Genomic DNA, 12,024 nt, shown 5'->3' with positions numbered 1-12,024 from the left:
TGTATCTCTGGAGTCGTGGTTGGTTAGGCCTGAGTAATCCGTTCTCTTCTTGCCCGTGAAGCAGCCACGGTGCACCAGGTGCTTCACAGGCCTGTCTATAGCCAGTCAGCAGGTACGTATGGAGGTCACCGTGCCAGGCTTTGGGCTAGATCTCGGCAGGGAGCAATGGAGCAGGGGATTCAGCAAACTGCTTCCCAGAATTTGTGCTCCAGTGCCCCTTCACCTCCAGGCCGAAAGCCTCTAAGAGGGTCTCAGAGATCAAGGGAACCCTGGGCCACCCTTCCTTCTTAAGGCATAAAAGTAGAGTGAATAATAATTACGCTTTTCACAAGATTACAAACAAATATTCGTAGGGCTTTACAGTCAGGGAGGTCTGGTTATGGGATGTGAGTTACAAAGTTGTCTGATGAGTGTACTTCAGGTATATATATACTGAATATATAACCTCATCTAGAGGCAGAAGCAATCATTTAACTTTGAGGCCCTTTGACAAAGTGAGACCTGGGCTACATTGTCTAAGTGCTGCTCCTGTGCTAAGCCCTGCATCTGATGTCTCCTAGATACTGGACTCAGTGTTAGTCCTATAACATAAGACTGTGCTGTTCACAGAATGTAGATGGTTCCTTTTTTATGGCAGTGGGATTTTTTTCTTTCTTTGGAGTCCTGGAGAAGTAGATGTAGGTAGTGTTCTACTTCTTATGTAGGGGAGCCTATAGAAAAGTAGCATTTAAATTAGGATATGATGGAAGGAAGGAAGCAAAGGAGGCGAGGGATGGGGTTTTTAAAGGGCCGGGAAAAGGCTTTGAGGCAGGTGAGCCATATCTTTATTTGAGATGATAATGTTTCAGTGTTTCCTTGTACATGCATTTTTAATGTTCTTCCCCACCCTCTAGAGCACCGCGAGAATCAGGAAACGCATCCCTGTCTGTGTGCCTGGGAAGAGACCTAGAAACTGGCACGTCTCTGAGGGAAGATGAGGAAAAGGCTGTAAATTGGCCAAAAGAGCCTTGAAGTACTTCTTCCGCGTGGGAAAGTGATGGCTGGTGGGAGGAGGCGAACCCCGCAAGGAAAGATGGCTTAGCAGCAGCTGCAGCTGCCAAACCAGGCCCGGTGGGATGTGCCCTTAGACCACCATGGACGGAGCCCACAGAGCAGCCCTGCAGCTGCAGCAGCTCCCGCCCGCGAGCAGTGCTGACCCTGTGAGTGAGGCTTCCTTCTCCTACAAGGCAAGAGCTTTTATTTTTTTGGTTTGGGAATTTTATATTTTTCTAACAAGAAAGTAACACGGTGCAGCATTGGCTAACAGATAGGTCCAGGGTCCGCGTGCCTATCGCTGGCAGAAACAGGCAGACCCTCCACGCGTACAAGAGAATGTGTAATCAAAAGAAATGTTCATTAAAATACATAAAAATAGGAAGGTAGAGAAATATTTTAAAAGGAATTCATTCCTTGATTTTTTTAAAAAATCACCTGCTCCATTACTCAGAGACAACCTTTGTTCATATTTCTGTGTATTTCCTTCCTGTCTTTTTCTGGTATTACAGATTGGGGATCAGATTGTACAGAGAGTTTTGTTTCTTGGTTGTTTCCCTTAACCTTATTTGTGGACTGTTTCCCCACGTCATTGAGTAGTGATTGAAAGCATGCTTTCTGAATGATTGCGCAGTAATCTGTTGAGCTGCTGTATCAAAATTTGCTGGAAAGACCTCCTATTGTTGGATGTTTAGGTTGTTTCTAATCTGGGATGACTGTAAATGCTGCAGTGAACATCCCAGAGATCATGCCCCTTTGCTATCTCTAAGAATTGGATAGGGCTTCCCTGGTGGCGCAGTGGTTGAGAGTCCGCCTGCTGATGCAGAGGACACGGGTTCGTGTCCCGGTCCGGGAAGATCCCACATGCCGCGGAGCGGCTGGGCCCGTGAGCCCTGGCCGCTGAGCCTGCGCGTCCGGAGCCTGTGCTCCGCAATGGGAGAGTCCACAGCAGTGAGAGGCCCGCGTACTGCAAAAAAAAAAAAAAAATTGGATAGCCCTGGAAGAGGCAGTCTCTCCCCAGCAAGCGAGCTCACAAATGCCAGTGCATCAAGAATACAGAAAATAAGAAAATATAGTTGATATAATTGCCCTTGTGGTGAATGGATGCCAAATGGACACAGAACACTCTCCCTCATGAGGCGTCTAGTAAGTTTCCATTTTAATCACAAATTTTATTCAGTTACTTATTACAGAAGTATCTTCAGAAAAGGTAAATAAGTCATAGTGACTCTACCAAAGAGCTTAAGAAGTGAGGTGGCAGATAGGCATGTGAACAAAGGGTGATGGGCTGACGGAAGTACCGGGGGAATAAACGGAAGAAGGCTAGGCTTCAAATCCCTACCTGTTCCTATCCAAGTGATTAGATGTAGGGCTTAGGTAACCCTCAGAGCTTCTCTTACGGGTAGGATGGTAGTAGCAACACCTCCCTCCATCCCTCATCCCTCCTCGGCTGCATGGATCAATGAGAAAGCACATAGCCCAGCGCTAGGCATGCAGGAGGGGCTTGACTCACCGCTTGACTCAGAAATGTCTCGTGGTTACAAACAGGAACAGATGAAGGTGCACAGAGCAGAGGAAGGAGTAGTTAATTCTGCCTGGGGGAAGGGGAAGGGGTTCTAAGGGGAAGCTGTCTCTTTCCTCTTTGATTTTAAGGCTATTTTGGTTGCAAGGAATAAAAATCCGTTTCAGAGACGCTGAAGGGAAAGGTAAAATTATTATAAGGCTACAGGGTAGCTCATGGAACCCAGGGGCAAGAAGGGCCGTGGGGCTTGAAAGGTGGTAGAACTCTTAATCACACGTTCAAGAGAGGGAGGATCTGATTGGCCCAGCTTGGGTCAGGTGTCTACATTCGTCCAATCAGTAGTGGCTGGGGGTGGGGTCCTCCAGCAAACATGGTGTCTCCACACTGTGGGCTTGTGGCTGGGTGGGTTTTCCTGGAGGCATCTCCTACCTTTGGGGAAAACATTGAGAGGCCCCAAGTCCACGTTGATGGGGGATGGCTAGAAACAAGCAGTTTGCCCTGAGTTACAGCCCCACCCTCACCCTACCCAGCAGGGAATGGATTCTGGTTGTTGGGGGAAGGTGGTCTGTGAGACCAACAGGCTGAGCTGCCCGAGGGTCGGCATCCCTGCGGGTCTCTGACACTGGAGGCTCTGCTTCAGCCTGCAAGAGTCGGGCCTCACTTCTATGTAGCAAACAGGTCTCTCAACTGAGCACCTGCCATATACGTGCCTGTGCTGGGTGGGGCGGGAGCTCTGTAGGTAATTGAGATATCTCCTCCCTGAAGGAGTCTAGAGGGGTGGCGGGGAAGCCATTTCCACAAGTATCTACCCTTTAGGACAGAATTTGGCACAAAAAGAGAGATTCAGCAGGGTGTTAAGAGCATGACCTTTGGAATCAGGGAGACCTGGCTTCCAGTTCCAGCGCTATCACTTTGTAGCATTATAACTTGGGGAAAGTCATGTAATTCCTCTGCACATCAGCATTAAGTTCATCCTATAGGGTAGTTATGAGGATGACCTGAATTTACAGAAAAGGAAACTGAAGCTGCCTGTACCATCTCCAGTTTTCTGCCTGTGGTAATCCTACCCACCCTTCCAGCTCCAGCTCAAATATCACCTTTTTCATGAAGCCTTTGTCAGTCTTCCTGGCAGGAAAATATAGGCCCTTTATCCACACTTTTATAGCCAATTCACAATTACTATGGTAATCATCATCATAATAATAGCAACTAACATTTGTTGTGTTTACTATAACAGGGACTGTGTTAATCCTCACAAAAGTCCCATAAGGTAAGTACTATTATATCCCCATTTTACAAATGAGGAAACTGGCACAGAGACGTTAATTAACTTTCCCAAGACCACACAGTCAATAGGTCATAAAACTGGAATTTGAAACAAGCCTGTGCTCTGCCAAAGCCCGTGGTTTTATCCACCACTTCCTCTTGCCTACATTGTGCTGGGCACTCTGCAACGCCCCTTCTCTCCCTGATACTGGTTATTAAGTGTCGAAATAGCAGTCTTAGATAAGGTAATGCCTTACCTGCTGGAGAAGGTAAACGTCAGGGAGCTGGCCTGAAGCCAGGTCACGGGTGTAGCAGAGCCTATTAGCCAGCCTGCTGCCTCCCTTGTATTTGAATATGAGTAACCCTCAGAGCAAGCCAGAATGCAGTTTATACTTAACTGTTAGCATTTTAAGCCCAAGGGACTGAGAGTTCAGTTTAAATAGCAAGTGATGACAGTCTTGTCACTGCGGTATGTAAATAGATGCTGTTGTTGGCAGATGTAAAGCAGGCGCTGGAACAGGAGATCTGAGCTGAGGTTTCACTTGGATACCAGTATCCAAGGTTTCCTGCCTCTGCGACCTGTGGCTGCTTTTCTGCGAACAGTTTCTTTTCTTTCAGAGTTGTAACTGGTGAAAGATCAGTTCTCGGATCAGAGAATATCAGAGCCAGAAGGGTCCTTAGAGCTGTTGCTAATGCTAATGATGATGATACAAATAAAAATTGTAAAAATAATAATGGTAGCAGCTAGAATTGTTTTAATATTTATTACATGAGGGTTTACGGTCAGCTTCATTTTTCAGAGGGGAAGCTGAGGCTTCAGAGTGATTGCCCTGAAGTCACACAGCAGTGAGTGGCAGAGGCAGGACCCCAGCCCAGGTCTGCTGGTCTTCAAAATCTGTATCGGTTACCTGAAGCAGAGAGGGAAGTGACTTTGGGTCTGCTGCCCCCTTCCCTTGAGGGCTGGGTCTGTTGGAGCCATGGCTTGAACCTGCCCCTCAGTGGGAGCACCGGTGTTTCAGTCTGCACCTTTTCGTAAGGCACAGAGTCATTGATCCCAAGATCGAATCCCTGTCCTGGGTTAGCCGTCCACATGTACTTACGAGCACTTAACACTTCGAATAACTTTGGTGAAAACCCCCGGGTGGTTCCTCAGCCAAAAGCAGAGCATGCTGGGTCGAGAAGTCTCCCAGCAGAGTGTCCAGAGCTGGAGTTTCCCGTTGCTGCCCTCCTCCCTCCCTGCCAGTAGACCTGGACACCACCATTTCAGTTTCCAGTGCTGAGGTTTGGAGGAGGGACTTAACGTCAGGAGCCCTGCTGCTTGTCGCCTCAACTCTGAATTGCCCTCCACCAGGCACTTGAGGGCGGCTGGTAGGTGTGTGTTCAAATTGTGTAACCCCTGGGCTGCTGGCAGCTTCCTTGCTTGACTTTAAGTGCTCATAAAATTGAACCAACCACCACATCACAAGGGTTTGGGGCATAATTAGCATTGACGAAGCCCTTTGAAACCCTTGGATGAAAGGGCGTGAAGTTGTATTGCGCTGTTACTGTGTCTGTAGCCAGTCGTTATGAGTGGAGATTAATATGCTTGAGGTAAAGCCTTTTAAAAGAAACCTCAGCTTCCTGTGTCATTAGTGGGAATGTAGCCCTTACAAGGTGGGGATCTTTTTTTCTTTATCTTGCCACCTTTGAAGGACACCCCAGAGAATACAGTGGGACACAGATTCTCATCAGGAAACTGGAAGTCAGACCTCTAGCTTTAAGTTCTCCCATCCTCACCTTGGACAGGTTATTTAACTACTCTGAGTCTTCCTTCGTTCATCTCTAAACTCCTTCCAACTTGTGTGCTAAAAATAGGACTCATAGTAGTACCCACTTCATAGGGTTATTTGTGGCTCAAAGGTGATGCGTAGAAAGGGCTTAGTGCCATGCCTGACATCTATATATATAGTACATGTGATATTATATATAAATGCTCCATAAATATTATTATGGTAACCTTTTAACCTTGTTTTTGTTTTTGTTTTTTTTTGTGGTACGTGGGTCTCTCACTATTGTGGCCTCTCCCGTTGCGGAGCACAAGCTCCGGACACGCAGGCTCAGCGGCCATGGCTCACGGGCCCAGCCGCTCCGTGGCATGTGGGATCTTCCCGGACCGGGGCACGAACCCGTGTCGCCTGCATGGGCAGGCGGACTCTCAACCACTGCGCCACCAGGGAAGCCCTGTCAGGCGGATTCCTAACCACTGCACCACCAGGGAAACCCCCCAGCCCCATTTTAAAACCCTGACTTAAATGACTCCATTTTATGTCACATTTCACAGCACATTCTCCAGCAGCCTTGTGGATTCAGTCTCATCAGAGGACAGCTTGGTATCTCTGGGTAATAATAATGTAGTGGCCATCAGTTGTAGGTCGAACCAAAAGAAACTACCACTTTTGTAGGTCAAAACTGGTTGGATATTGGCAATTTTTATGGTTCACCCTAATTCTTATTTACTGAGTTAAGTGTTTCTTCCAAATGATCTCAAGAAGTTCATGTACCAGCTCTGACAGAGGGGCACCGTCATCCCAACTAGCAGAAGAGAGCGGAACCGAAGCTTAGTGAAGCAGATCTCAGCAGCCTGCCGACCCTGAACCTGTAGCTGTCCTCTGAGCAGCCCCTGCTCAGGTCTCCGTTTCTGCACAATTCCTGGGGCCTGTTTCCAGCTCTCCCCTGTCTCCCACTAAGGTGTTAAAGCAGCTTTGAAGTGTTTTTGGAGCAGCAACCGGAGTCTTTTTGTCTCCTACCTGCCGAAGGCAGTTCCTGCAAAATCACTGCCACTTAACACTTTGTAACAATTTACTCATTAGCGTAGGTAAACTGAGTTATTAGGCAGAGTGCCTGCCTGGCCCCAAGTTCTTTGCCTCCCATGAGGTTGAGGTCCTTGCTTTCAATCCTTAGGAACCACATGTAGTGAAGGGCTTCCTTTGAGGTCCTCAAACTTGCCCCTCTAAGGAAACACTGTGTATTTCCTCACACTTTCTTTTCATTGACATCTAAAACTTATGATTACAAGTTTAAATATTCACAAAGTATGTAATTCCTGACACATTTAAATTATTTTTTTTAAACTCTTACACGTACTTAACTAAAGCCCCCAGAATATAAAGACCATTGATCCCTACCATCAGACTTCTGAAAAGACTCTTCTTTAACAGTTGGAAAGTTTACATCATTCCTTTTCCTTCTTGAATTTCTATTTCCCTTCCATTTCCCCACAGAATTTTATCCCAAAATTGTGTCAGCTTAAAGAAAAACACACAACCTAAGAGTTGTGACTTAAGTTTTTTTCAGAGACCTTACTGAGGACTATAGCCTGGGAGACAGACGCTCAGTAGCTCTGAGGAAGCTGTTCTGAAGAGGTTGAGGGGGAAACCAGTTTATACGTATGTGATTTTTGGCTAGGAAATACATGCGGTAAAGTATACATCTTGGTAAAAGACTACTGCCGGTCACAGAGAACAGATATCTCAAGTTAATGATTTAGTGCTTTTTTTAATGTGTGGGAAGATGCAAGAATCTGGGTTCATTAAAATTCTTCCTGAGATGTGCATCTAACTATCTAAGGGGCCTGCTTGTCCAAGCACAGAGCATCCTGTCATTGTCTTAATTTCCGTTCAGAGTGTATTGTCGGTTATCGACTGCAACAAATTACAGCTTAATCCTTGCAGAATTGGGTGGTGAGCAAAAACGCTCTTGTTCTTCTTTGTTTATATGTATCTGTCTTTCAATACTTAAAATTTTTACGGACATCTATCATACTTCTCTACAAGAAAGAATGTAGAGTATGTAACCAAATTTCTTTTTTAAAATTTCCTTTGATATAAGGTTCATAGATATTGATTCGATACAGAATTTTTTATACAATTGAATAAAAGCAATTGATTAATGCAGTATAAATTTTTATCATCATTATTGAACAAAAATAACTTTGTATTAGAAAAATGTATCTGAAAAGATTTGGACTTGATTTTCAATATTCAAGGTAAATATTATTAATTGGTAGAATGAGATAGGGTTTAGCATCAATCCTGTAGCAAGCTTTGGTTTTTATGGCTAGAAGTGCTGAGTCTCTTCATGTACCCCGAATGGAAGAAGTATTGTTACAGCAGTATCACTGAATTCTTTCAACTCCTTCCAAGTTATGTGCTAAAAATCATGTAGTGATAAACTAGTTTTATTGACCTATCAGCTAACTGTATGATTAGGACCTCATTCATTTTTGTTCAAAGCAACGTACTAGACATACTTAATTTAGAACAGGATTTGTTTTTGCTTTTACAGTTTCCGTGAAGTTTACCAAAAAAGCATGATCAATTATGCCGGTCACTTTTTTCCCTTAGAGGCACATTGGGTTAATCTCATATATCCAGAAAGGATTGGGGAAATTGAAATATGATTAATTTTACTACACCTTTGCCCTTACTGTACTGTAATACATATATTTTAACTCTAGAATATAATGCAAATATTTACTATAAATATTTGTACATGTATTTATCCCTAGCTTGAATATATTTTTGTCAAAACTTACAACTGTAGGTATAACCTAATTAACAAAGCTAGTTTTTATTGTACAAACATCAGTTCAATCAGACTTTCTGATTTCAGAATATGTTAACAAGGACCAAGTTATCCCATTCTGATATCTGTCATGGCTTACAGGAATACGTATGAGAGGGGGAGAGAAAACAGTTCCTAGAATGGGCATTTATCACTAAAGAAATCTCCCAGGAAACAAAATTTCAAAATTCCCCTGGGTTTCTTAGTGGTTTTACAATTTGGGGCAATGTACCAGAGTAAGATTCCACATGAGTGAAGGACAAGCCTTTCTTTGATAAAGTGGGAGGAAGCTACAGAGAAAAGTAAGGAAGGGAAACAATGGGAAGCTAGCAAAGGGCACAGGTGGAAATGAGGATATGGTGATTGAATCCCTTAAAACTGTCAGTATCAGCAAAACCTTTGTAGAAGAGAGTCTCTGGGCCCCCCAATCTGAAGGATATGGCCTTCTAGATCCTGCTACCCTGATTTCTCTTTTAGAAACAGTCCTAATGACATCACTCAGAGCCTCCCTATCATCTCCAAGCCCAAATCCAAACCCTTTGAAGTAGAGAAGCCCCCTCCCAATCTGACCAGCCCACCCCTAAGCCTTATCCCTCTGCACTCACGTTTCTTCTGTCTTCTGTGGACCCTCGCCCAGCTATATAGAAGCCCTCATTGGTCCTCAAGCTCTCACACACACATCCCCTTTTACCTCTCAGTGCCTTTGAGCCCACTTCCCCCTGGGTCTTACCCCTCCACATCACCTTCTTTCCATTCCGCAAAGGCACCGTGCTCATTCCCACCGTGGGGGCTTCCCACCCCACCCCCATCACTCTACGTCTTCAGATCTCTCTCTGAAACCATTCTTCAAAGATGCCTCCCTGACTTCCCTTAATCCTGGGTCTCTCACACACTACATCAGGCATCTGTGCTTCTCCTAGGTAGCTCTAACTGAAGTGGGCTTAAAAATAGTCAGGTGTTTAATATATACTGCATGAGGACCGGGACAGCGCATGGCACGTTGGCAGTCAGTGCATGGCACACACTAGGCACTGAATAAGTGTCTGGAATGCTATTCTTCCCTCCTCTGTAAAGTGTCTGTATTCTGCACTAGCCTAGGAACCTTTGAGTCAAGAACCAATTCCCCAGCCCTTGATAATAGCTACTAATTATTGAATACTTATCCTGTGTCAGGCACTGTTCTAGAGCTTTAAATATTCCATAGCTTGACATACTAGTTAAGAGCATAGGCTCTAATGTCAGACTCCCTGGGTTCCAGTCCTGCTTCATCCACTTACCAGCTACCTCATATCCTCTGTGCCTCAGCTTCCTCACTGTAAAATTAGATAATAATACTACCTACCTTATAGGGTTGTTATGAGGATTAAATGAGTTAATATATATGAAGTAATTGGAATAGTACTTGGCATGTAGTAAGTGCTCAATAAGTACTGTTGTTTGTCATTATTGCTGTCATGTTTATTTCTAATATTTACAACAAACCCAGTCTGTCAGTTTCCAAAGGCTGAGCTCTCTCTAGTAGAAGAGCTGGCCAGCCATGTAAAAGAACTCAGGCTGGGACTTCCCTGGTGCCGCAGTGGTTAAGAATCCGCCTACCAACGCAGGGGACGCGGGTTCGACCCCTGGTCCAGGAAGATCCCACGTGCAGCAGAGCAACTAAGCCCATGCATCACAACTATTGAGCCTGTGCTCTGGAGCCCGCAAGCCACACTACTGAGCCCACGCACCTCAACTGCTGAGCCCATATGCTGCCACTACTGAAGCACATGCCCTCTAGGACCCGTGTGCCGCAACTACTGAGCCCGCGTGCTGCAACTACTGAGCCCGCGTGCTGCAACTACTGAAGCCTGCACGCCTAGAGCCCATGCTCCGCAACAAGAGAAGCCACTGCAATGAGAACCCCATGCACTGCAATGAAGAGTAGCCCCAGCTTCTCTTGTGGCCTCTCTTGTGGCGGGATGAAATGAGAAATTAATAACAGAAGGAAATTCACAGCAGCAAAGAGGGAAATTCACAAATATGTGAAAATTAACCCATGGTCAATGAAGAAATCACAAGGGAAATTAGAGACAAACTGATCCTAAAATTCTGTGGAAATGCCAAGGACTCCAACTAGCCAAAACAATCTTGGGAAAAGAAGAACAAAGTTGGAGGACTCATGCTTCTTGATTTCAAAAATTATTACAAAACTACAGTAATCAAAACAATGTGGTACTGGCATAAGGACAGACGTACAAATCAGTGGACTACAATACAGGGACCAGAAATAAACCCACACATCTGTGGTCAATTGATTATTGACAAGGGTGCTAAGACCACTCAATAGGGAAAGAATATACAATCTTTTCAACAAATGATGCTGGGACAACTGGATATCTACATGTAAAAGGATGAAGTTGGACTCCTTCCTCAAACCATGTAAAAAAAATTAATTCAAAATTAAAAAATTAATTCAAAGACCTAAATCTAAGAGCTAAAACTATAAAACTCTTGGAAAGAAACATAGGTACAAATTTTTGTGACCTTGGATTAGACAACAATTTTTTAAAATGATGACACCAAAAACCATACAAGAAACAAAAGAAAAAAATAGATAAATTAAACTTAATCAAAATTTAAAACTTTTGTTCATCAAAGCACACTGTCAAGAAAGTAAACTATAACCCTCAAAATAGGAGAAAATATTTGCAAATCGTATATCTGACAAGGGTTTAGTATCCAGACATATAAAGAAATCTTACAACTCAATAATAAAAAGACAACTCAATTTAAAAATAAGCAAAGTGGGCTTCCCTGGTGGCGCAGTGGTTGAGAGTCCGCCTGCTGATGCAGGGGACATGGGTTCGTGCCCTGGTCCGGAAAGATCCCACATGCCGCGGAGCGGCTGGGCCCGTGAGCCATGGCCGCTGAGCCTGCGCATCCAGAACCTGTGTTCCGCAACGGGAGAGGCCACAGCGGTGAGAGGCCCGCGTACCGCAAAAAAAACACAAAAATAAGCAAAGCGTTGCACAACATTGAAAATGTACTAAATGCCACTGAATTGTATACTTTAAGATGATTAATAGTCAACTCTATTATATGTGAATTTTTTAAATAGGCCAAGGATTTGAATAAACAGTTCTCCAAAGAAGATAAACAAATGGCCAATATATACCTAAAAAGATGCTCAACATCATTAGTCATTAGGGAAATGCAAATCAAAACCACAATTAGATACCACTTCACACTCTTTAGAATGGCTATCGTAATTTTTTTTTTTAAGGAAAATAACAAGTGTTGGCAATAATGTGGAGAAATGAGAACCCTTGATTGGTGGGAATGTAATTTGCTGTAGCCGCCATAGAAAACAGTTCGGCAGTTCCTCAAAAAGTTAAACACAGAGTTACTATATGACTGAGAAATCCCACTCCTAGTGGAATATACCCAGGAGAACTGAAAACATATGTTCATGCAAAAAGATGTACACAAATGTTCATAGCAACATTCATGATAGACAAAAAGTGGAAATAATTTACATGTAACTGATGAACAGATAAACAAAAAATGGTATATCCATATAATGGAATATTATTTGGCCATAATAAAGAATGAAGTACTGGTTC

At 44.0% G+C, this 12,024-nt stretch overlaps 1 protein-coding gene across 20 annotated transcripts in view; it reads left to right on the top strand.

Annotated features, from left to right (window-relative positions):
- NIPAL3 (NIPA like domain containing 3) overlaps window positions 1-12,024 on the top strand; it is a 72,312-nt gene that overhangs the window by 23,673 nt on the left and 36,615 nt on the right. For 17 of the 20 annotated variants that reach the window (XM_019938489.3, XM_019938484.3, XM_019938488.3 and 14 more), the window contains one exon: window positions 894-1,226. The exons of 1 other annotated variant lie outside the window; for it this stretch is intronic. In XM_019938489.3, coding sequence (XP_019794048.1) covers window positions 1,134-1,226 — 93 coding nt within the window. In that variant the 5' untranslated portion in view covers window positions 894-1,133. Of the gene's footprint in view, window positions 1-61; window positions 113-893; window positions 1,227-12,024 lie in introns of all 20 variants that reach the window. 2 more of the 20 variants (XM_073794134.1, XM_019938491.3) reach the window with 2 other exon arrangements.

This window comes from Tursiops truncatus, chromosome 1, assembly GCF_011762595.2.
Source record: "Tursiops truncatus isolate mTurTru1 chromosome 1, mTurTru1.mat.Y, whole genome shotgun sequence".
Classification (NCBI taxonomy): domain Eukaryota; kingdom Metazoa; phylum Chordata; class Mammalia; order Artiodactyla; family Delphinidae; genus Tursiops; species Tursiops truncatus.
This window is presented reverse-complemented; position numbering and strand designations above follow the sequence as displayed.